This window comes from Amblyomma maculatum, chromosome 4 (assembly GCF_055883805.1).
Source record: "Amblyomma maculatum isolate TAMU_Amacu chromosome 4, ASM5588380v1, whole genome shotgun sequence".
Lineage (NCBI taxonomy): Eukaryota > Metazoa > Arthropoda > Arachnida > Ixodida > Ixodidae > Amblyomma > Amblyomma maculatum.
The window spans coordinates 113,710,042-113,734,489 of NC_139347.1; the positions used below are offsets into that span (position 1 = coordinate 113,710,042).

Below are 24,448 nucleotides of genomic sequence, written 5' to 3' on the forward strand. Positions count from 1 at the left end.
CTTATCAATAGCAAACTTGCACGTAGCATCACATAATGTGTGAAACGCCGCTCATAAATCCTAAATTGAGCAAGCGCCGAACACGCGGACGCCGAAACGAAAGCACAGCCACGGCCGCTGCGCGCAGCTCTCCGTCCGGACTCGTCCCGGAGCGGTGGCGCCGCAGCGGTGGCGATGAGAACTAGGCGCAATACGGCTCTTCTGGGCGACGCGACGGGCCGCACCCAAGTGCGCCTCCATTGAGCGGCCGTGGCTCTACAGAAGCGCGACGCGCGCCGGACGCTGGTGTGATGGGCATCCTCGTAGTGTTTTGATTTTACCATGGCCTGCGGGCGGACGGCGAACATTGTAGGATATGCACTTTCGCGCGCGCACGTTGATGGTATGAGAAGTAACATTACTATCTGTCTGCCGCGCCCCGCAAGTTCAGCGGCCTATAGAGGGCGCTACTGGAAATCCAATATGGCTGCCCGAATGGTGGTCCGGCTAGTCGGCGGCAGCGCTGCGCTGGCAGATGATGCCTTAAAATTAAAAAAAAAAAAAAAAATGTACGTGTGTGCTAGAAAGCTCTCATTGTAGGCTCCGTTGTGTTACCACCGTACAAGCATTCAGTGCGTGTGCATATCAAGTGCAGTAAAAGCACCCGATGCAGGGGTAGCCCGTGTGATATGCAAAGAATTTGACTACTAAGGGCGTGAAGCGGCAGCTGTGGCTCTAATCGCGGCAAGAAAAACGGCAGACAAACGTGTGTCGATAGCAAGATGAATATTTAGAAATTCTGCGGCTCTGTATCTTATTCATGGCACTCTCTTCAACATGAAGGTGTACGCCGACCTCGTATTCTGTGGCCTCGCTTTTCCCTCGATTTCGCGTTGCTGCCTAGACAAGCAAAATGAAAGGCACTGGGAAGTGGGACTCATGGTTTACAGGGCTCATTTCAGCCCATGCTAATCCCGTTTGGAGCACCATTGATATGTATCGATTTTTAATTAATTGTAAATTGCAAACAAGCTCTGACAAAAGTATTTTTTAGCAGTGATCGCTTCATAATCGGCGTACTTCCTGCTTTGAAACGAGAACAGCTACGACTTCCTGCCCTAGCAAAAAAATCCGATAGAAAACTAATAGCCTATCAGATTATTGATATTGGTTTTATAGGTCTGCCAGAGTATTGGTCTTATGGGTATCCTAGCCGATTGGTTTTACAGGTCTACTGGAGTATTGGTTTTATAGGTCAATTGTTTACTGGTCGTATAGGCTATGGTTTTATCGGTCCTATGGCATCTGATAAACTGATAGGTCTGTAATGCTAGTACACCCATAGCTGTCAATAATCTGATAGACCTACAAAACCAGTAGGCTTCCTATTGGTTTTGTAGGCCCTATGGAATATTGGTCTCATCGAGTAGCTGCGGGTGTTTTACCTCTCCGGACACCTGAAAGGAGAGGGCAGCTATGTTCCATTTTCTAGGGATGAGTTACGCAGCAGGTGCATGTATACACATTTTAATCCACAATGACAGCGGCAACGCATACTGGCACATAATCCAAACATTGACTGCATCCAGGTAGCCCTCGATTCCAAGATTGCGGATTTCGGCCCGATGATGTAGTCTCTCGAATGCTAAGGCACCTGAAAGAAATAAAAAATTGCGTTACAGCTTGAAAAATAAGCGATTTCAAGAACGCGACACCACCATGACTTCAAAAAATCGGTCCACACATATACCGGCAACCGCGATTGCGCGCGTATTCATGCGGAGGCAGTTAGGAGAGGAGAGGCGCCGCCATTACTGAACGCCGAGGTAGCTGCTGAACCAACATTCCGCCTTTCGCCTCACCACAGGTTCTGCCACTTAAACACAGTGCGCACGATATTCGAAAACAGATTAACGCTAAAAAGTTTCATCAATGCTTTCAAGAAATCGTGCCGACAACTTTAAAACTCGACGCTGCGTTATATCACACCGCGCGATTTAAATTCCTTTGTTGGCGTGCAGGCAACGGCATTCTGCAACGCAAAGCCACATCATACACTGACAAAGTATAAACGTCAGCCCGAAGTTGCAAGTGATGCACACGCACCTGATCAAAAGCTGAACGTGCGCTGGAACGTTGATATCCTCGAGAAGCACCCCGAAAATCGGCGAAAACTTATAAACACAGGGCACCGACCGAACTGCCGCCCGATCAGCGATCGCGCCAGCGCCAATGCCTCTACGGAGCTGCGCATGCGCGCCCAGAGGAGAGGTGGAAAGGAGGATGAGAGAGGCCAGCACGGGAACGCTTGCGCGGAAGTGGGAGTGAGAGAAAGGAAACCTACCTCTCCGCAGCGAAGCGCCGCCGGCATCGCGCTACCGCGTCGGCAGCTCGAGCCGTACTCGTCGCGTGCTCGATGTCGACTCCTCTCGCTTCGGCGGCGGTTGCAGCGTTGCAGTTGCTTGGACGCGCGCCTCTCAATCCATTTCACCGTCCTGCTCTGCACATGTAGGTGATTGTGACTGAGCTGGGCCCCGACAGAACCGTGCTATATCCGCGTGCTTTCCCATCTCCATTCAGTGATCCAGTAGCAACAGCGTCGCGCGTCTTGCGGCTCCAACCGTACGTAGTTTGTTGAGACCGCGCGCAGCGTTCTCAATTGTTATTGCGGCTAATATTGTACGTTACGGCAACACTCAATAAACGGGATGAATGCGTGAGTTTTGGGGATGTGTCCGAGATGGAAAAGGAAACAATGACATAGACCTAAAATCTCCAACGTACTGATCCTGCATGCAAGACCCATAAACAAAGGCATACTGATGTATCAGACACATGAACCAATATGTAGTAGTCTACAAGACAAGCATGTATCAGCCTATAAGATGTATGGGCTTCTGCACTGGTCTGATACTTTTCTTATACAACCCACCGATAAACCTATGAAACCAATACTATTGCCTATAGGACAAATATGTACCAGTCTATAAGATTTATGAGTTTCTGAATAAGTCTCATAGAAATGCAGATAAAACACATAGAATACCTACAGAACCAATACCGATTCTTATAAAACCAATAACGCACCCTATTGGTCTTTTTTGCTAGGGTGGGTACCACAAAGGATACTACTGGCTTCGGATGTTGCCCCACGTCGCATAAATTCAGTATATATACTCCAAATTTAGTGCACGCGCGGTTTCTGACTGCAAACGCGTCACACAAGCCATCACGCGGGAAATATTAATTTGATTTCTTACAAATACATGTACGGTCTTTGCAGCAGCGGTTGCCGATAAAAAATGTTGCGCTCAATGGTAGTTAAGTTTCCGTCACTCAAGGTCATTGCTCCATGGTAAAGTGCCAACAATAAATAATTTGGACCAAAAAACTATCACAGTCTTGGTTCAAAGTTTTTCGATGTTACCCTTGATAACTCATCCTTACGATGTAATCCTTGATCAGCTCTAGCCATGCTGCTAGCGCTTTTTTCTTCGTGCCCGTTTTTCTCACGCTACTTTAAATGTTCATGATACCTATACCCGACATGCCGACACGGAGACTCTTTCTCGAGCTTATGACCAATAGGAAAATTATGTATGCAGGTTAATGTCGTTTTCGGTCGCACAGTTGAATGTTGCGCGAAAGACAAATAACTCGGCAAATTTCCTGTTTACCGATATTGTGTGCTTTATACGCATGCGTGGACGTTGCGATAAGCTCTGGTTATGTAAAAAAAGAAAAAAGCACTCGAAGCAGAACGGCACGCGAAAAGCAGTACGCGATGCGACAAACAGCTAAACAGCACAGATGTTGGGCGGGAGGCGCCTCTGCAAGCAGGGCGTCCTCCACCGCTACCACCCTTCGGGCGATTCCTGAAGTAGCCGCGTGGTGGCGACACCGTACGTGGAACTTGCGATGCAGCCTCGGTGGTAGTGGTGGTATCTTTAATCCCCAACAGATAAAGGATAGACTTCAACCTATCCGCCTACAAGACGGCCTGGATGTCCTTGGACCCGGGCGACGTGTTCGGCCAGTCGGATTACACCTAGCTGAGTCGGTGTGAGCTCAACAAAATTCTTCTGTTTTTGTCCATTTATATTTTTTTTATTTCTGGACACGTCCATATCACCCATGTCATATGTACCAGATCCGCCTTATCCTGACATAGTTTTCACTTATCTGAGAATTGTTACGGGTACCATCTGCTTGGGGTGACTAAATTAATTCGGAAAAGTCCTTGTTTGTAAGCACCACCAAATGTTTTCTTGGATCTTATTTAGTATCCTATCTGCCGGTGGTATATTTACCCTGTTTAGCTGATAGTGCTCAGTAGCCTCTTTGTAGCTGACTAGCCTGTAAGGATGTAAGGTTAGACCGCGGGGAAGGTTATGAGATTTCTTATTTCCCTGTAGCTGTGAGTGGGCTGGTGCCCATATTAGCCGGATTATTCTCCCTAGCTGCTATTGCAAGGGCAATTGCCACCTCTTCAGCCGTGTACTAAGCTCGTTCTAACCGAGCCACTTATTCTTAGATTTCTTTCATACTTGCCGGCGACAACATAGACCACGTCCTGTACGTCTCTTGATATATCTTCTGCAGTGTTTCCGCCCTTTAATTTCTTCCTTCTTTCCTGGTGATATATTGCCCTGGATGCATGTTTCGTAGCAGCGGGGGTATTTTATTCGCTTCCTGACTTCCATCGGGACATCCGTATTCTGGTCCTTTGGCTTTCGTATCGAATACCTAGTTTTAGCAGTATATATGCTTCTGCCTATCCGGGTCTTTGCCAGTCTTTCGTACTGGGAGATTTGGTTGACCTCTGTCACCTCTGCCAGCGTATTATGAACCCCAGCTTCATTAGCCGGTTCGTAGACGGGACCAATGGCTGTTTTTATGCTCTTCCTGATGATTGCTTCAATCTGACAAGCGCATGTACAAATTTTAGGAGGTTTGCTTAATTCTCTCATGCCCGATTTGCGATACGGGGAGATGACTACCCACCTTCCCTGGGTGCAAGCAGTGCCCATTAGAATTGCATCAGTGCAGAGGGGAGCCTAGCAAAAGAGCGCATGGACAGATCTGGTTTTGTCTGCAAGTGTTCAACATCTGGAGCTGAGCGCTGCGGCGCACATAACGGAACGCTGTTATCTCTGCCTGTGCAGCTGGGCGCCTGAGCACAGCTTGTATTGCTGTGAGCGCGATGAATCCCTGCCTGCTAAACTCCGATGGCACTTGCACAACCTTTTTTTTCCCACGAGGATACGCATATGAGTCCTTCGAGGTCGGCAGCGCGGTGAGACGAGCTGGGTCGCACATACGTGCATCGCTATGCATGCGAGCGGCCCTAAGACTGCTTCAAGTTGTGCCATTTCGCTGCCTGGTGATGTGCATGGCAAATTTGTCGAACGTGTAGCACTTGCTCTATAAGTTCGCAACAACGTCACGTTTGCTGCGTCGGGCACACGCCGACCGCGCGACATTATACTGCAATAGAAGGTGGTGGCTTTACACAATCCGCTTCGCAATACAAGCGCATTAAGTTGCCCGAGGAGGACGCTCTCCCCAACCATTAGGCGCAGCTGCAACGAGAGGCCGGGATTGATATTCGAGCGCCTTGTTACAGCTTGCGTCCACGGCAGAAATAACTCTAGCCAACGCGCAGGGAGTAATTTCCTGTGCTGAATATGGACAGGACACTGTCGATATATTCAGTGCACTTCGCCTCCAGCTAGAGCAAGCACGCGCTTTCTCTATGGAAAAGACCGAAGGGAAGGGGGGTAGGTTAGGAAAAAAAGTAAAAAGGGGCTAGCGAGATAGGGCCAGCGGATGCTATTATGAGCGTTAATTGGGCATCGAGAGCGTAAGCCTTCGCTGAATGGCCGCCTTCCTGGATCCCGAGCCCGCTGTCACCGCCAAGGGAAAACGGTTTCGTGTCGGCCACGTGGCGAGCGAGCAGAGTTCGTGGAGCGGCAGCCTGCGTCCACGACAGGGAAAGCTGCTGCAAGGGGGCCTACTCGGGGCTCGTGGCTGCATCAGTGGGAGCAGCTTGACACCCTGCTGCGCACACCCTCGGCTATATATTTCGGGGACAGAAGGGAAAAGAGGCAAGCGAAGAGCCCGCTGTTCGCCAACTGAGGCCTGCCGCAAACTGCGCAATGGGACGGTGGGGTGCATTTGTATTTGGCCTGCTCGCCGCCCTCCCGTCCTCAGCAAGCTGAGCCGGCCGATTGTCGTTAAAAGAGTGGAACGTGCGGTTGCGGCGGCCATCGCACGTGCACCCTCGGCTCCATGATGGTGGTCGCGGCCCTGCCTTCCTGTCCGGCACCCATAGCCTTCTGCAGCGGCGCCGGTGGATGTGAGCTGTCTGCGACTTTTATATATTAATTGGCACTTTAAATGGGTTTGAAAGTTAAACTGCGTTTAGCCGACCCCACTCTGTATATTCCTCGGTGAACGCGGCTACTTAGCCGTGTGGCGGTTTTAATAATGAGGGGGCATGTGAGAATACACATGAATCCCCTGTTCCATTGTAACAGCCACGCATTATCATCACTCGAGGTTACGCGCGCTGTTAGGGAGGATGGTAATAGAATTGGGCACGCTGGCCACCCCTTACTACTTCCCAGCCTCCCACAGTACGCTGCCGCGGCCTTCCCTCTTTCCTCCTGACGTTGCCAGAGAGAGTTTTGAGCCAAGGGGCCTCCTCTCCGCAGTCCGAGACGAGCGTGCTTCCTGTGATTATCGGGCTTTCGGCGGCTGATCGCGCAATCATGCGGTTCCAACTTTCTGTCGAAGGGATCGCCGCCGTCACCTGGATCGCCCGGTCAAGGTACGCACTAGCTGCTGCGGACCGGCAGCGCGAAGCCACGAGTGTGGTGAGCAGAACGTTCCTCATTTTCGCTTGGACTTCCTCTTTTGGTGGAGTATGGCACGTTCGCTCGCTACGGCGGTTGTTTCTTGAGTGCTGTGTTTTGCCGTGTACTTGAGCAGAGTAAATCCTGCTTCGAGTACGGAACTCGTGTTTGTCCCTCTGGCCCAAACCGCGCAGTGGCGACTTCTCGCACCGCGGGTTGGAGTTCACAGCTTTGATGGCTAGGGCTGGCACGCTGGGGCTAGAAGTCGACTTCCGCGTCTAGCCCCTTTGGAGCGTTACCACTTTCGACGGAACAGGAGTGATTCGATCGTTTGGTGATGGTTAATTTAACGAAGTGCTGAATTTACAAAGACCACGTGTCGCGCACACGATGGCAACGTACAGCTAAAGCGAATGCTGTTTCATTTCGGTGCAGCACTCGCACCAGAGTACGGGCGGCAGCACGAATTAAACCAGGCAAGCAACACCCACTGACGCAGAAGCAAGTAGGCATTAGAGTCGTCGCTTATCTAGCGGCCGCCGAGGGCGTATCAAGGAGGAACGCTCCCATTAGTGTACCATTTAAGTTAGCGGAGTACCGTGAGACCTCCCACCGGCAGTGCCACCGAGCTGGTGGGAACCTAGCTAACGCCATCTGGCGCCCTCAAAACGAGCTGCCACGCATCAGAACCAGTCAAGCGCGTGAGCACTTGCAGTTGCACCTAGCTGCAAACACTGCTCACAACCGGCCACATTCATTCACATGGTGTGCACATGTATACGACACAACGCAGACAATACAGCTACAGTGGATGCGTGGGAGTCCCTCCTGCGTACCACCGAGCTCGCCCAACAGCGCCAGCTCATTTTGCGCGCATTGGAGGCTGCAAAGTCCCAAGGGATCCGTGCTGACCTTCTCTAAGCAGTGCAACCAGTCTTTCGGCTGGTTCCCCTTCTCTGGGAGTAAAGAGTTTATCGTCATCATTGCAGAGAGCGGACCCTCAGTATTCCGGTAATGAAATGATATGCTAAGTAATGCTAATGATATGCTAAACATCTATATGTCTCCTCTGCCCTGGTTGTGTAGGCCATATAGGAAAGAGCGCGCGCTCACCTCGTGACCATGCCTTAAAGCCGCTATGTGCTCAGCACCGGCGTGTGCGCTTGCCTCGTCGGAAACAATCGCAGCGAGTGCCCATGCCATCAATGCGCATGTCACCTTGTGGGCGACAGATTGTGCCAGATGACTAGCAGCTGCGAGCACTTCTACCACGTCCGAGTTAATCAGTGAGAGGGCCCATGCCATCAAAGCGAAGGAAGCCTTGTGGGCGCCCAACTGCGGTTGGTGGCTAACTGTTGCGAGTACGTCTGCCGCTTTGGAACCAACCAGTGAGAAGGTGCCTGATTGTTCCAGGTGGCTAGCAGCTGCGAGTACGCCTGCCGCTTCGGAACCAACCATTGAGAGAGCGCCAGATTGTGCCAGGTGCCACTAGCCGCGAGCACGCCAGCAGCGTCGAAACCAAACCAAAAGATGAGAGGGCCCATGCGGTCAGTGCAAAGGGTATCATGACCCCAGATGGCTAGCGGCTGCGAGCATGCCTACCGCTTCGGAACCAATCAGAGCGCACCACACTGTGCCAGGTGGCTATAGCAGCTGCGAGCACACCTTCCTAGTCGGAACCAACCAGTGAGGGGGCCCATGCCATTAATGCGCAGGTTGCTTTGTGGGCGCCTGACTGTGCCAGGTTTCTAGCAGCTGCGGGCACGCCTGCTGCTTGGGAACGAATCAGCGAGAGGGCACCAGATGGTTACAGGTGGCTAGGAGCGTGAGCATGCCTGCCGCTTCGAAACCAATCAGAGGGCTCTAAATTGCGCCAGGCGATTCAGCGCCCCCTGGTATAGCAGCTGCGTATATAGCAGCCAACGTTAATATTTCTATTAACGTTAATAGCAGCCGCCTTAATTGCATATAAGTTGCGAGCACGCCTGCTGCTTCGGAACCAGTAAGTGAGAGGTCGCCAGAGGACAACCCATGGTAGCTTAGGATAACAATTAAGTTGGTTTCCAAGGAAAGGAAAGCGTAACGAGTGACAGAAAGTTAGGTGGGCGGTTGAGGTTAAAAAGTTCGCAGCGGTCAAGGGATGCTGCTAGCACAGGACTGGGCTAATTGCAGAAATATGGGAGAGGCCTTCACCATGCAGTGGGTATAGTCCGGCTGATGATGATGATGATGATACCATCAATGAGCAAGTCGCCTTGAGAGCGCCAGATAGTTCCAGGTGCCCAGAAGCCACGAACACGCTAGCTGCATTGGAACTAATCAATGTGAGGGCGGGAACCGTCAATGAGGAATTGATTTTCCCCCTGGATCTTATAGAGGAAAATATGTTGATGATGATGGTTGTAGGATGCTTGACGTCTTGCAGGTTCGATGTTGCTAAATCACATTACTCGAGGACACTTCCGGAAAGGTTAACTATTTATTACCAATTAATAAAACAAATAGAAAGATACAACCAAAGAGAAAAATATTTACAACCTGACGAAACCAGCCCTTGGTTCCATCAAAACTTCTTTTAAACTCTATGTCCCCGCCCTCGGTGGGTCGGTGGGAACAACAACCAAGAGAGCAAATTTACAAACAGCCACCCAATAAATCCTTAGGAAAAGGGAAACATAACCAATCACAAAGTGGGGAAAGTAGAACACTGCCAATGAAGGACAGGTGAAAGAAGGCAAGACATCTCAAATAACACTGTACAAGCGTACACACTTTCCACTACCGAAATATTAGAGGATTCTGCCTTTCTCCCAAAAAGCTGGCAAACACCCGCTTCCCCACGGGTGCATCTTTTCCCAGTCTCAAATAATTAATCCGTAAACACCATTTCACGGAGAGGCAACGTCCGAGGCCCATCTACTGAGGCGTCATCGGTCGCAACCAGACGGGTACACCTGAACAAGGACGAAGAATGAGGGGTCATTCTTCAAGCCGGCTACCAGAGCGGCCACACTCTCATTGAGGGCGCTTTCCGAAGCGGGGCTGCAGATACAGGACAATACCGACGTGTTAAAATGCCCTGTCGCCGCTCCCACGGATCAGCTTATCCGGGAAGAAAGGAGTTTTGCGCGTCGTCTACGCTACAGGAGGTTGACCCCTTGACCCCTACCGTATTCTCGGTATCCCGCCCGCTCTCAAGCTGCGCGGACGCTTCTCGGTAGATACTCTGACTCTGCCTCCCTTCTCCGCTACGTATTCGGAGGGCAAGAAAAACACTAAGATCTCTTTCTTTTTCCTGAAGCACAGGCGCGGCAAACAAGCCCAACGTCGGAACTTAACTTGTGGGGAGGCCTAAACTGTACAGTTTGCCAGTGCCTTTTGCAGCTATACTGCGGTGGGGGGCGACTTTGAAATCTTGAAAATGTGATGACAATTTCTATCCAAAATTGCTGGTTAGCAATACTTAGAGAAAGGCCGCCAGTCTAGCAAATGGGCTGTTTTCAAATTTGTTCAGCGCAGCAGCAGAACAAAGCGAAGCTGCTTCGTTATTCTCCAAAATACGCCTGAACAATATAGCGAGCGTAACTAAACTGACTAAACCTCAAGTACTTGTTAAATAAAGTATACATGATAGAGAGCCTGTGAACTTTTTGAAGCGGCCACCTAGGTCATTCTTTACGCGTCTTGCAGACATAGTTCCCATTCGTATAGCTTACAGGTTCGGAAGAGGTCGCTTCTCTGCGCATTCCATTGCGTGCAAGCTTGGCCAAAAAGCGTTATTGCACAATGTATTTTTCGCTTGCACAGAGATCCGTTTTCTAAGCAATTCATTCCAGAGAAGTCGATCACCGGCAAGTCAGGCGAAACGTACCATGCAGCCATTGGAAACCTCTGGGTATCGGACAGAGCTATTGATGGAACCCTGCACTTCCCGCGTACTGTCGATATCGATGCTCAAACCACTAGATCAGTGCCGTATTAAGAAAAGTACAGGTAGCTCCTTTCTGCAAACACGGTATTTGGGGGCAAGTAGCTGAAAACTTTTACCATCAGTCTCAAGCGCACCTATGAGGTATGCGGCGCCTAGGCCGGGAGAGATAGGCAATTATTTTGGTACCGGTTTGGTGTTTTACATGACAGCCACAAATTTAAGCGTGGAAATCAATTGTTATGTTTGGTCATGCTTCTTAGGCCGTGGGTGTACCCCGCCTGAAAGGTCAATTTTGTTCAATAAGCTGTATTGCGAACATCTGTCACTAATGTATCTCTACGGGTTCGCTGGAAGGAGTGCGTTCATTACATGTTATGAAGGGTGAGCTTGGGTGAGTAATTATGCATTCCTGCTGCGTTGCACGCTGTGCTTCGCGCGTGTGAGTGGTTTTGGTACTACATTTTTCACTTATTCTAGGTCTTGAAGGAAAAAGTAAAACATATGGACCGGTAGCATATAGCTAAACGTTGTGGCCGTTGCGTGGTACCTAAAGGTCTATACCTCTGGTTGATGCCCCTCTGGATGCGTGGGTGCATGGTCTTGCTGAGGTACATGACGAAGCGGAACTTTAGCAACGGCTCCTCTGCGATGTAAAACTCGCCGTCCGTGTAGTTGCGGCACGTGCGCGCCACCTGCACAGCCACACTAATGTCACCACCCCAGCATGTGGAGTAAAAGCATACAACGTGCAAGCATACACCTGCATGCTTGCTGAACTGAAATGCTATACGAATGAAGAAAGGTAGAATGAGGATAATTCAGGTCAACACTCGGTTACTGGGAGCCCTAGCGGGAGCTCTTATAAATACTTTAATGACGAGTGTTTGTAGGAGAAAGTGTGCGCACACTCTAAGCATTGCTTGCCTTATAGGTGAAGGACCCGCGGTCTGCAATGACGACCCCCTTTCCACGCACCACCTGCTCGAGGATGGCCGGCCCGTAGATGCGGTGTAGCTCCGTCTGACCTCCGTAGCGCATGATGCGCTCGAAGACACGTTGGTACGACGGGTTGCGTGAGTCCTGCACCATGTGCACACAGTTTGAACTATATGCATTCGTTCAACTAGCGACACCGACGCCAGTCTTTGTGTCTTTTAGTGCTGGCGGTTGAATGGTTTCAAGAACACAGCTTGTATAATGTAAGATAGATAAAACAAACTGTAAATTGGGCTAGTTGCCGCAGGTTCAGAAAACACCAAATAAAAAATATACACCTTAATGAAAAAAAAGACCCTATTTTTTATTTATTTATAAATACTGCAATCACTACACGGGGATTTTAGCAGGGTAGTACAAGCACGGTTGAAACAAAACAATGGCATGTACAGGGTCGTCCTAAATATGTGCGAACACCGCGAAGCGTGGCCGCGCATGATGATGATGATGATGAGGATTAAAACTTTAATTTCCACCGATTTAGGAGGCCCCCTACTCCCCGCTCCTGGCGCGCAGGCCTGAGGAACGAGGGCTGGAACCTCCGCGACTAAGGACCGCCGGGGTGGCGCCGTGGTTACGGTGCTCGATTACTGTTCCCAAGGGCGCGGCTGCGCATAAAAGCAAAGTGGCGCAAGCTCACATGGGTCTGGAGGCGGTGCTTCGTATCGTCTGCTACAGCACGGAATCGCACTGTGTTTCTTTACTTAGAAGCGCACCTAATTGTGTACTGCCAGGGCCCAAACGCGCCGAGATGGCGTTATCGCGGTTCACTCACTGCAGTGTTTGCTCAGTCCTATGGAATACTATCAATTGGCCAATCATACTAGCTTGAGCACGGCAATGTCTTATCCATCGGTGACGCTGATAAGTTCCTGCAAATGAGTATCAAGCTAAGCCGCTGGTCTGCTTTAGTGACTGGTGCTCGGATGATTTGACAAAGCTCGTTTCATGACACAGTCTTTATGTTCGTCGTCTGACAATCGACACGCTATCAATTTTAAAAATGAGAAAGCCACTTTTTTCTTTGTTGCTTATTAATTATGCGGTCCCAGCGATAAAAACGCTAACAGTGTAAGGTGAGTGCGCATTCGCGCTGCAGCAGACGACAGGAAGCATTGTCTCCAGGCCCCTGTGCGCATGCCCACTTTGCTTCGATGCATGGCCGCGCCGGATGCGCTGACGCTCCGCGGAGCGCGGCCACGCTTCGCGTTGTTCGCCCATATTTAGGACGACCCTGTACAGATAAAACATGCACTAAGCACTGGTTATACAATAGAAAGCAGAATAATACACAAGGCACAGCTGGGCTCAAGTCAACAACAAATAAATATGTACCGAGCCGCCTTTACCCCCCCCCCCCCAAAAAAAAAAAAGCAAGAAAAAACAAACAAAATTATTACACAGAAGGTTACAGTAAAGAAGCAAAGTAGCAAATGAAACAAAAAGTGCTATTCTAAACTTGAAACATAGTTGATGTTGGTGCAGAAATGGTGCTCTTTTCCAGCTGATTCCATTCCACTATTGTGCGGGGGAAGAATCAATGTTTGAAAACGTTGTTACGCGAGGAAAACGGGGTTATAGTGAAGTTATGCCTTTGGCGGGTTGTGCATCCGGAAGAGAAAGATAAGACCTTCGGCTTAGGGGTTAGGCCCGGTCAAATTAGGCGGGCTAGCACTTCTATTTTCACATCGATTTCGACCTGTACATAATAGCATCCTATCACATTATGTCAAAGACCAGCCGACGTAGATATAAAGCCCCGCTTTAACCAAGCGCCACGCACGGGCCTGCGTGGCCTATAGGAGTAGTGGGCCTGATTAGGAAATAAAGGTTCCCGGTGGGTTTGATACTCATCGCAAACGTACTGCCCAAGTTGGCAGCTCCTGCCGATTCGTCCATGACATCTTGAGACATCACTCAAAACGCCGTCCAATAAGTGCCCGGCCATGTCACCTCCAATGCACCACCTACCAGGCATGCTCGTGAGAAGGATCGGACAAACATTGGTGAAATGCTGGAGGGTGTTTTGTATACTGGCGCACTTGAAAAGTTGTTTCTCTGTTAATTTTCCTTGCCTGGGCCGCACTCGCGTTTCTCGGTTTATTACTTTGGCGACAGTGTATGTGCTCTTGTATGAAACGGAGAACAGAACGAGATGAATCCCTGTGTGTGTACAGCTTGGAGGCAGAATAGTGGAGAAAGTGACAGAGAAAGGAAGAAATGGTGTTGACAGGAAGGTTTTCTGTGTCATATACAAACACACCGTTGTGGTTGTCGATAACGCGCAGACGGCAAGGGCAGTTGAAGCAACTCTGACTGGTAATATATCCTGGATGTGGTATTGAGCAAGTTCGTTTGCGCAAGAATTAACAACTGCCCTTTTCAAAAAAGCCCGCTGCAGAACCCTGGCTGATGGCAATGCACTGCTCTATATAGAAGTTTTTCTTTGCTTCGTGAACCTGAAATTAACACTACGGTGAGGTCCTTGTGTGATACTGAAGCACAGAGACTTGATCTTCTAACAGCCTCCTGCCCGAGTTAGTGCCACGCCGAACCTGGCCGAGCTGCATGCATTGCTGCTTTTGCGGCAGAGAGCCATTCAAACTAGACGCACCAAGCCTCCAATTGTATAGTACGTCGGCTTGTGTATGCAGTTATTTACAGATGACGTCCATTGATTTCGTGTCTCGCACTGGCGCGTGCAGCAGACTAACCCTCAGCATGGCAGTGAGGATGCTTCCGGCCAGAGTGTAGGGTCTGACGGAGGATCGTCGAGCAAGATCCTGGACGTTTCGAATGACGGCCTCCTGGGATTTGACCATGAGGCAGGCCCGCATTTGGCCCGCGAAGGCGAACACCAGCACGGTGACCGCTAGCCACCAGAAAGCGCTCAACACGCGCGCAGCCTGGCGCTCGGGGGACGACGAAGAACCTGCGAGCCGCCGGGCGTATAGAGAACGTTGCGCTCACTAGAACAATCTGCGACAAACCAAAGTGACCAGAAAATACCAACCAACATTTGACATGTACTCGGCAAAAGGGTAAATGAAAGGAAAACAAAAGACTACAAAGCTAAGGCCCGGAAAGCATCTCCATCTGCCTGATTCAATTATTGACCCGTGGCAACTAACGAACGTCACTGGACTTTTGCGCAAGAGAGCCATCGTACACATTGTTCCTCGGCAGGTATAGTTGCTAACTGGTGTTTGCGCTCGGAGCAGTATTAATAAAGAATCAATAAATAGAGGTTTCCGAACTTGCAGATAATATGGCAGCAATATCAGTGTCGAGATTGTATATGTAGGCTTGCAGGTACGAAATATGTGTTATTTATGGACATGCTGCCTATGGACACATACAGCTTTGGCTTCCAAATATTGAGGCACGTAACTGAAGTGTGACGCGCCTTATTTCACAACGCACCAATTGTTATAGGAATTGAAGCGGGAGCCAAATATTTTCCTTGCAGATGAAATATACTAGGTTTGTCTAAGATATGTATATTTTTATTCAGATTGGAGAATAGCATTGAGTTTTGAGCTAGCTGCTGTGGTTTCTCAGTAATCAGATATTACACTTTATGATAAGTCACTGAAAGGAGAAAGCGCGAAAGCTTCTGACGCTATAGTATAATCAGTAACCCATGTTCTTGCGATAAAGCATTCTTTTCTAGATGCATGTTACAGCCAGCAGTCGAAAGTTAAACCTTACAACGTGCATAGACATATTTCTTACAAAAATAAATTCCTAAACTTCTCGTTACTCGTGCTGTAAAAAGACAAGAACTTTGCTGTCGTTCCTTACAAAAAACACGGAAAGATGAATGATAACAACTGCAGAAAAATTAAAACCCGCGAAGTTTGACGCTTGCAACAACAGAAGTTTTTTATCCTGCGGCGTTGGTGTGGTTTAGGAAATTCCGCTGACATGTGGAAAGCTGAATAATTACGCCAGACTGGGCGCTGCGTTAATGACAAGGAAAGAGAGCGCGAGAAAAGTTTACAGAATAAAAAAGGGTCGAATTTACCTCCCAATTGCCAACAATGTAAAAATGATTGTGCGTCATTAGTATTATTACGACCTTGGGCAGGAGTGGGGATCAAATGGGGCGTGAATTTTTAGAGGCTTGTTTAATAAAAACAAGAAAGGCAGCAATTGTGTCAGCGATGCCTTTTGCTATTCCCAGAAATAAAATTACATTAAACAATTTTGTCAACTGTTGCGAGGGTGGTGTGGTGCCTTTGTTTAGCTTTGTATTTAGGTGGCGGGGTGTGTGACTTTCTGGCCTCAGTGAGGGATCCTGCTTTTGCTGCGTGTGTTTGCTGCTGTGAGATGATTTTGTTGGTTGGGCACTTCCTTTTTTAATGCGTTTGTTATTTTTTATTTTTGGAAGTGAAAATGGTGTTGTTGAGCTTTACACGAGAGTGATGACGGGGTTTTGCCAGGTGCGTTGGGCCATATGCTTGGATGTGAAGAAAGAAGTTTGACTCTTTGTTTCTTTTTTTTATTTATTAATGGTTTGCAGTATGCGCTTGTATTCTTTCTCGTTGTGCTGTCGTCGTTTCGCCGCTGTTTCTGTAGGTCTCCACCGTCCATTAGCGTCAAAAAGTAGTGCCCTATAGCGCAGTAAAGAAGTGCCATCCGAGGCTTGTGAACAGAATGCGTGCTCGCCTTTTCCCAGCAGGTTCTCGAAGTACTCCCAGCAGTGCAGCAGGAAGCGCTCGGCCATGTACCCGCATCGCCACCTCCGCTCCCCGTAGCCCGTGCCCTGTTGCTTGTCATAAAAGCGGTCTATGCCCGTAGAGAGTAGGGACAGGGTCATCATGGCGAACACCACGCACACCCAGACCTGCGGGAAGCGCCGATGGCAGGGCTTCAAGATCGCGTGGTGGTGCATTCGTTTTCCTTGTGTGACGAGAATCAACGACACCCATGAGGCAAGCATTCAGCAATACTAGCGTCAGCCGTGACTTAAACTAATACTTTAATACGTAACGCTCGATTGCATGGCAGAATAATGAATATACTATACTCGCGGACAACTCTCTGTGGCTCTACAGAGAAGGCCAGACAAGAAAGGGAAGGGGAAGGGCTTTTCTCTCCGACACAGGCTACCTCAGCGTTCCGTCCCTCCAACTCTCACCTTCACTCCACCGCACTCTTATTCCGAACAGTATGCTCCACGGCACGGGGACAAATGTCTATCTCCTTCACTTCCCTGCACTACAGGACCAAAAGAAGCTACCCTCGAATGTACTTGTGGCGCTCCTTCGGAGTACACGGGAACCAGTGTAGAACTTATAAGAGAAAGAAATTTTTACGCTGCTTCATATGCTTGGAAGTTTTTAACTAGTTGAAAGTAAAAAGGTAAAGGAAGTGCCAAATAGCACAAAATCAGAAATAGTTTTGTTTTGAATGTTTCTTCTAGCAGGTAGCGCGCAGCTAACAGCGACGTCTCCATCAAAGAAACAGTGGGCAGGTTGTCAGAGCAGCAGGTTGTCGCGCCATGATCATGACTGTTGCACGGATTTGTACATTGACAATTATCTTTCCAGTTGAATCTATCTATCCGTCAGATGCTTTGGTAATAATAATATTCACTAAGTGCGATGATAACTATCTAAACCAATGAAACAATCTTTAATGCTGTAGACAGCCGCCTCAGTGACTGACGGGTTGCATTCTGTGAGGTCTGTAAAATTGTTGCCATGAGAAGCGCCCTGCATGCCATCGTGAGAATCACACCATTTCAATACGCTACTCCGGAATGAAAAGGCACTATACTGTAAGAAGAGAAGGTCATTCAGGAAGGGTGTAGGGGAAACGAGGCGAGTGACGTTAATCGTCGTCGAGAGAACTACGGAAGCAAATCATTAAAATGATTGCGGAGGTCGTTTAATAACCTTATTTTGCTGATAATGCGTGATAAGCTGTAAGTTTGATACAGCTTGGCATCATGAATTGCAACGCAATAAATGGGACACAAAGCAAAGAGGATAAACACATGAGCGTTCTTAATCAAGCTATAAGGTGAGCTCTCAAAAACCCACGTAACTATCGAAGAACGGACCTAAAGTTTACTATGTTGTGCCAGTCACCCTAAAATCTTGACCAACAACGAAGAATGGTTCACGGTGGACAGAGCATGGTGGCTTTATTGAAATGTTGCCGCGAACCATTCGAATTTTTAATTGTTAATTTTCAACAACCGCCGGCACGCGGTCTTATCATTGTGAATCTAGCGCGCGCATCAATTCTGTATTCTTCGTTTGTTTGATGCTCGTTGTCGCGAGACGCGGTTTTATCATTCCTTTATTGTGGCACATGATTCGAGGTGTAACTCGGTGGAGTCCAGCCACGCGCTTGTATTTCTACAGTGTTCAAGGGTCCAGATGTTTCTTCGCCGCTTTTAAATTGAGCGCTGACGAGTGAAAGGAGCATTCTCAGTTCGAAGACCGACGAGCACGTTTTTTGTTATCACGAGTGAAGTCACGCACGGCGCAGGTGGCCGCCGCTGACTCCGTCACAAGAAGGGAAAGGCGCAGTATCTGTCACACTTGCTCTGTGGACACCTGCACCGCGCCGTAAGGGAAAGGAGGAAGGTGGGGGGTGAAAGTCCAAGGAGAGAAAGGGGAGTCGGTAGTGGAGGGCTATGGAGTAATTTCGACCGCAGCATCTTTAACGGGTGCCGACATCGTACAGCACACGTTAAAGATCCTTAGGTGGTCGAAATTACTCCGTAGCCCTCCACTACGACTCCCCTTTCACTCTTTCTCTCTTTCCACTTTCCCTACCAAGCATCCACAGTTTTTAGGTATGAAAGCATAGCGCCGTGCTAGCCATAAACATTGAAATAAGAGTAGACACGAAGCGTCTTTAACATGCCGCCGATACATACTACCGATACAGAAGTGCTACCACGGGAGTTGTTTGAAAAGGAGAGAAGAAATGAAAGACTGAAAGATCAAAGAGCGTCCGAGACACCCGAACAACGAGAAGAACGTCTCGGTAGATTGCGCAGCAAAGCCGACTCTGAAACGTCTAAAGCATAACCATAAGCTAAACCGTAAGCATATCTATAAGTTAAACCGCTAGCATATCCATAGCCTAAATAATAAAGCATAATCACAAGCTAAACCGTAAGCATATCCATAGGCTGAGTCATAAAGCAAAACCATACGCTAAATTAAGCATCACTCAAGTTTTTCGCTTCGAGATATCCAAGCTTAACCTTAGCTAAGCCCCAGCCCTTTTTTTTCTTTGTTTTTGTTTTCCGGACTTCATGATCGCTTTAGCCCTCCCACTTCCCTCCTGCCTAGACAGTGTTTTCCCTATGCCCTGCTTTTCACTCTTGTGCAGACGAGACCGCCTGTGCGCTGACATAGGGAAACATGGGCGCAAGCAGTTGTCGATATGAAGAGTGCTGACCACAGAAGGCAGAGGAGGACAAAAGCATGGGAGCCGGTAAGGAAGATTATGGCACTGGCTTCGAGAAATAGTGTCGCGCACGCTACAGCTGCGATCCAGCGAGATTCGTAAGCCCCTTGTTAAGAAATGTACAACAATAATTAAGCACACTTTTACGATGGGAAGAATGAATACATTTGTTTTGGGGATATCCGCATCGTACGGCCATAAGACCTTGTGTGAAGGCGAAATGGCAAAATGGAGGCGCTCTTACCTGCCAGTCGAAGGTGAGCACGTAGGCGAAGACGTTGGTGCTCTCGGTGCGTGTACGGCCCGCCAGGATAGAGATCTCGTCGATGTACACCTGGGTGGTGGGGTTGGCGATGCTGTTGCGGGCGTTGGTCGGGATCATCAGGCCGAGCGCGAAGTCGCCCTCCTGAGGTGGGTAGAAATTTCGGGCTAGTCTGATGCTGATTTTTGACAAGTTTAGAGCCGACAATCACATAACACATAGTCATATAGGTACAGAGACTGCTTCTGATGTATCCTGCTCTCCCCGGCCTGTGTATCTATACGCTAAGCGTTTTAATAATGTATCCTGCTCGAAGGAAATTAACTCGCACACTTATCACGAACTGCTTTTCTCGTTCGCAAACGAATTCCCTCTCAAACTTTAGAACGTACTCAGCCACTTGTTCATGCACTCCCTTCGTCATCTACCCACAATTTCTTTTGCTCAATTATCACTTCCCTCATTCACTCTTTTCCACATTCATATATATACCCATTCTTTCGCACAGTGAGCGGCGAAGAAACCGGGAAGAAAAAAAAAAAAAGCTAATCTCGTCGAGAGTAGATGTAAGCAAAAGCATACAGGAACATGGTGTAGTGCGTTCTAGTATAACTCATTACTGGTGACAACTGCACTATTTTCAAAAACTATCCGTCAGGTCCCCCGGCTCTTGCGTGCCTACACCCGCATCTGATTTTCAAGGTGTGCCGCGTGCTACGCGTCACTAAGCTTTCCGCGCTTTATGTTTATTGTTGAGCCACTTCTCTTTCCCTTGCTCGGTAAACTGCTTCGCTGCTCACTGCCCCGCAGTACTCACCTCTTTTTTGTTGTTGTTGTTGTTGTTGTTCTGAGGTAAGAGCGCAAGGCGTGGACGGGTGCACAAGACGAGAAGACGACACAACGAGGGCACAACACAACGAGGGCTGCGCTCGTTGTGTCGTCTTCTCGTCTTGTGCTCCCGTCCACGTTTTGCGCTCTTACCTCAGAATGAAAACCCAACAAGCCTAAGCTAACATTCCTTTCTTCTGGCCTTAGCGGATCCTTGGTCTTCTCCTCGCATTCATGCGCGAGTAAACAATTTAAAGCTTCCGCAGCGATACGTAGGCGGAACTATCTACCTGTTGGTTCATCTGACTTTAGTGCGGCTCCAGCACTGCTGCCAACAAGCATTTGGAAACGCAGGAAGAACACATATTATAGGCGATCATGAGAATGATTCAGAAGAAATATAACGTAAGAGACTAGGTCAATGGCGGTGTGCCTAAAGACATGGGGTTAGCTATGCAGTGGTGTTTGAACCGGCGCTTGTTAGACTGCCGCATGAAATTGGGGTACGGAAATTTCGATTTCTGGTGGATAGCGCTCAAACTGAAAATATCAGAATCTTTTATACAAACTAGACCTCGTATTCGGCCCCAGGGCCACTGCTGCTTTAAGGTCGTGTTCGCCTCAGCTTTCTGGCGATGGGTGTTACAGGAGCGTCGACGTGCTTAATGCGGGAGAAATGCGCGAAGGCAACGCACAGAACGCAGAGCAGCGCTCTGAGCAGCGTTAATGCAATCAGAAGCGCAACAACTGTTTGTTACATGGGCAAGAGATTTCAGGAAATTAACCCAGTTCAAGCCGAATTATGCAAAACATATAATACATGGAGTCGTCTTGATTTCAGGTTCCTTTTTTATGAGCGAGGATGAAAAATCAGGCGCTATTGTTAGCTTACATATGGATAAAAAGTGCGTTATTAAACGAGAAGCGGCGTAACTCGAACTCTTTAGAATAACACGTGCGCCAGTTTTAATACAGGTTCACAGCTTTGGAAACCTGCATCCTCTTAAAGGCGCATTTTCGGATAGGAATCTTGACTAAGTTGTTGTTAAATAATTCCATTCAGTGAGCAGAAATAGGCCGAAATCGGGTTTATTGGATATTGAAAAGCTCAAAGTATATGCCTCAAGAATAATGGTAAATCTTGCTCTGCAAACAGAACTGCCTCTTCACTACTGTTTTCGTCGACGGGCTCTGGCCATCTCATACCGCTAACAGCACACTGCGTCGCCATTGCTATGACAACGCACTGCACGAAATGCACCACGTAGATGCAAATGCACAGGGTGCAAGTGATTCGAAGCAAATTAAGCGGAGTGTTATTGCCGTTACCTTGTTTTAGATAAGGCATTTGCGAGGTTCTAATCTGTGCTCTAATCTGTGCTCTGCTGCACTGTAGCGCAGGTATTACCAGCGGAAGTCAGTACCGCCTCTACACTGCCGCTTTGTTTACACAGCTCCGCATCGCTCGAGCGCTCTTGGGAAATGTGATAGACTCAGAAGACGGACATCCAATTTCTCGTGATCAGGAACTACGTGCTGCGGCGTATTGCTCTTGACCTAACAACATACAGCGCATACCGACATTCTACATCGCTTGAAAGAGCGTTTTCCAGGTTCTGTCGTTCTTTTTTCTTTCTTGAGATTGTGAATCGGTCTGTATGCTCGTGAAAAAAAAATGGCAGTGGCTTAGCTCGTCTATGCCAGGATATACTTAGCGTTAGCCAAGGTTGAGCTGGTTATTCTATAGCTTTCCCAGCACGTTTAGCCTTCTTATGTTCGTTCTTCGTAGGCTCAACCGTCAATTGCCAGGAAACTACTTCGGGATCCGATGAGTTAAGCTTCTCCGCTCTTCTGCGCCGCTGAGCAGCAATTTCGCCTTCCTTCTTCAAGCTATACCACACTGGCAGACGCCCCCACTGATATCTCTGCGCATGCGCGGTGCTATCAAGCGGCTCCAGCGCAGCGTCAGACTTGGCTACTACGCAACGGAGATGCACAGCTGGACACACGCTGGCGCCAGTGCGTCCGCCGCGGCTACGTCACTCCTATGTAATGCGCGGACCGGCGAGGAGCGCGGCTCCGGCGCGCCAGCTGCGTGCCGTGCTACGTCACTGCTCTTCGCGCTTGCGCAGCACGGCTCTCCAGGAGCCACGCGAAACTGCTCAACCTCCGCCAGTGCAGCCAATGGTACAAAAGTAAAGATTGGAAAAACTGAAGCTCCACCTTGATTTTATGAAGTGCACGTGGCTCTCCATAATTACACTTATACACACTGGCACATAGTCGTAAGCTACCATTTCACATGAAAGACCACACGACATGCATATATAATTCAAAACCCCTGCTGTATATACTCCTTGCAACCAAAAGGTCGTGGGCTGTAATTCAGCGTGAAACCTGAAATTCTTTTCCATCAACGAACTCGATATATTTATAACGTTCAGTCATTTGTGACATGCAGTGACCCTTAATCCAGATTAGATGCCTTCTAATCAGTTGCATTCCACGCCCGGCGTAACGTTTAGGGGGAATCTTCTTGGGTATTTGAAACTCCGGCATGTGCTCATTTGACCGTGATGCCATGACCTTGTCGACAGATCAGAATTATTCGCTCACGGCTGGCCAAGCTGCCGATGGCGATGACGGCTTTTCTGCGGTACGGGACCCTTGCGTTATGGAATATTTCACCAGACCAACTTGAAATATGAGACACTAACGGCATACTCATGCAGACGGAATTTGCATTAGTCTTCGTCGTTTCGTCCAGATCGTCTCTGTCCTATTGTAGAAGCTGGCCTACCCAAATGATTTTTGACCAACCACTTCGCTAACATGGCACAAAAGGTTTGTTCGCTGCAGTTCTCTTTTCCTAGCTCTCAGAGCGTACTACGCGTCTAATAAGGATCGAGTATCGCAGTAATCAATAAAAGCATTGGCGCTACAGTACAGATTGCCGCAGAGGCGGACTGTAGTGTTGTGGCAAGCACGTAAGACTCGCGGAGAGCGAGTGAACACCGACGTCTCTCTGCAGGGATCCGATGAGGCCGTTCCAGGACCCGTTGGGTAGGCGGATGCCCAGCGTCCGCTCGGGGGCGAACTTCACCGTATAGCTGCGCACACAGAGAGAGGAGCGGGGAGGGGGGGGGGGGGGGGGGGCGTTAGTAGAAGTAAGGAGGATCACCAATAAATTAATCACAAATGCTCGTAACTTATTCGCTGAAAGGAGACATTGCGTTCACATGATGAGTCAATTATTTAGCATAGGAAGCACTCTTTTAGGGACCGTGGTGTTCACTGTGTAGGCAGTCATTCGCTCAGCCACAGTGTTCTCAGAGTCTTTAGTTGAAGACGCTTAGACTTCCAGCAGAGATTTACAGTTTTAAGTTGAGGAGATGTTACACATGGGAGATGAGACGAGGCAAAACTTTATAAATGGAAAAAGAAGATGGGAAATGTGGAAGTGACAAAACATGCCCCTTGAGTCTATAGACTGTCATGTTTGGCTCAAGGACGCGCAGTGAAGAACGCACACATTTAATGAGGTCCTCGGGAATATATAGCTACCGAGTTTCAATTTGGTTAACTATGCGTGAGAACAGAACGATATCATCAATTGTTCTGCCAGGTCATTATCATCAGCATGGAACAGGACCCACACTAAGTTCCCTTCGTGTAGCTCTTAGTACTCTGACTCGAGCAAAAATACACTTTAGCGGTTGTGTATATTTCACTGTTAATACTTTGGCATAGATGTTAACTTATTTGTATTGATCTGACAAAGCAGTCAAATGTATTTTTTTTCCATCGTTGCTTTTTACAAACACACACAGACTCTCCCAAGCATAATCATTTACTACAGGGGAGAATACCACGCGTTCCCCTACAGACCACCCAAGCAAGTATGCCGACTGTGTCATCAACTGGGACATAGAACTGTCGTATGTCCGACACCCGGACTCAGAGCGCGCGTGAAGTGTAGTATGGTGAACCCGGAGGAAGGACATGCATGTGAGATGAGATGCGAGTGATGTGGAGAAAATCACCCCACTGGCGGCAGAGATTGCAAGAAGTCAAAGAAGACTCCGGAACCTCGGAGAGGTAGGATTGACAACAAAACAGACGGGAGTAGAGGTGGAGCGGCCGCCGCGATGGTTTAGC

General features: G+C 48.7%; 1 protein-coding gene and 1 long non-coding RNA gene across 2 annotated transcripts in view; both read right to left on the bottom strand.

The window, feature by feature from the left end:
- The window catches only part of LOC146191975 (glutamate receptor-like), a 49,122-nt gene that overhangs the window by 18,303 nt on the left and 6,371 nt on the right, over positions 1–24,448 (bottom strand). The window contains exons 2-7 of the mRNA XM_084602363.1: positions 23,310–23,400; positions 19,445–19,606; positions 16,435–16,612; positions 14,478–14,695; positions 11,692–11,847; positions 11,329–11,459 (exon numbers count right to left, since the gene is read on the bottom strand). Coding sequence (XP_084458489.1) covers positions 11,329–11,459; positions 11,692–11,847; positions 14,478–14,695; positions 16,435–16,612; positions 19,445–19,606; positions 23,310–23,400 — 936 coding nt within the window. The remainder of the gene's footprint in view (positions 1–11,328; positions 11,460–11,691; positions 11,848–14,477; positions 14,696–16,434; positions 16,613–19,444; positions 19,607–23,309; positions 23,401–24,448) is intronic.
- LOC146191976 (uncharacterized) lies at positions 1,491–2,220 on the bottom strand. Its single transcript, XR_014706379.1, has 2 exons — positions 2,086–2,220; positions 1,491–1,633 (listed from the first exon to the last, which is right to left on the bottom strand). It is a non-coding gene; the product is annotated as an uncharacterized LOC146191976 (long non-coding RNA).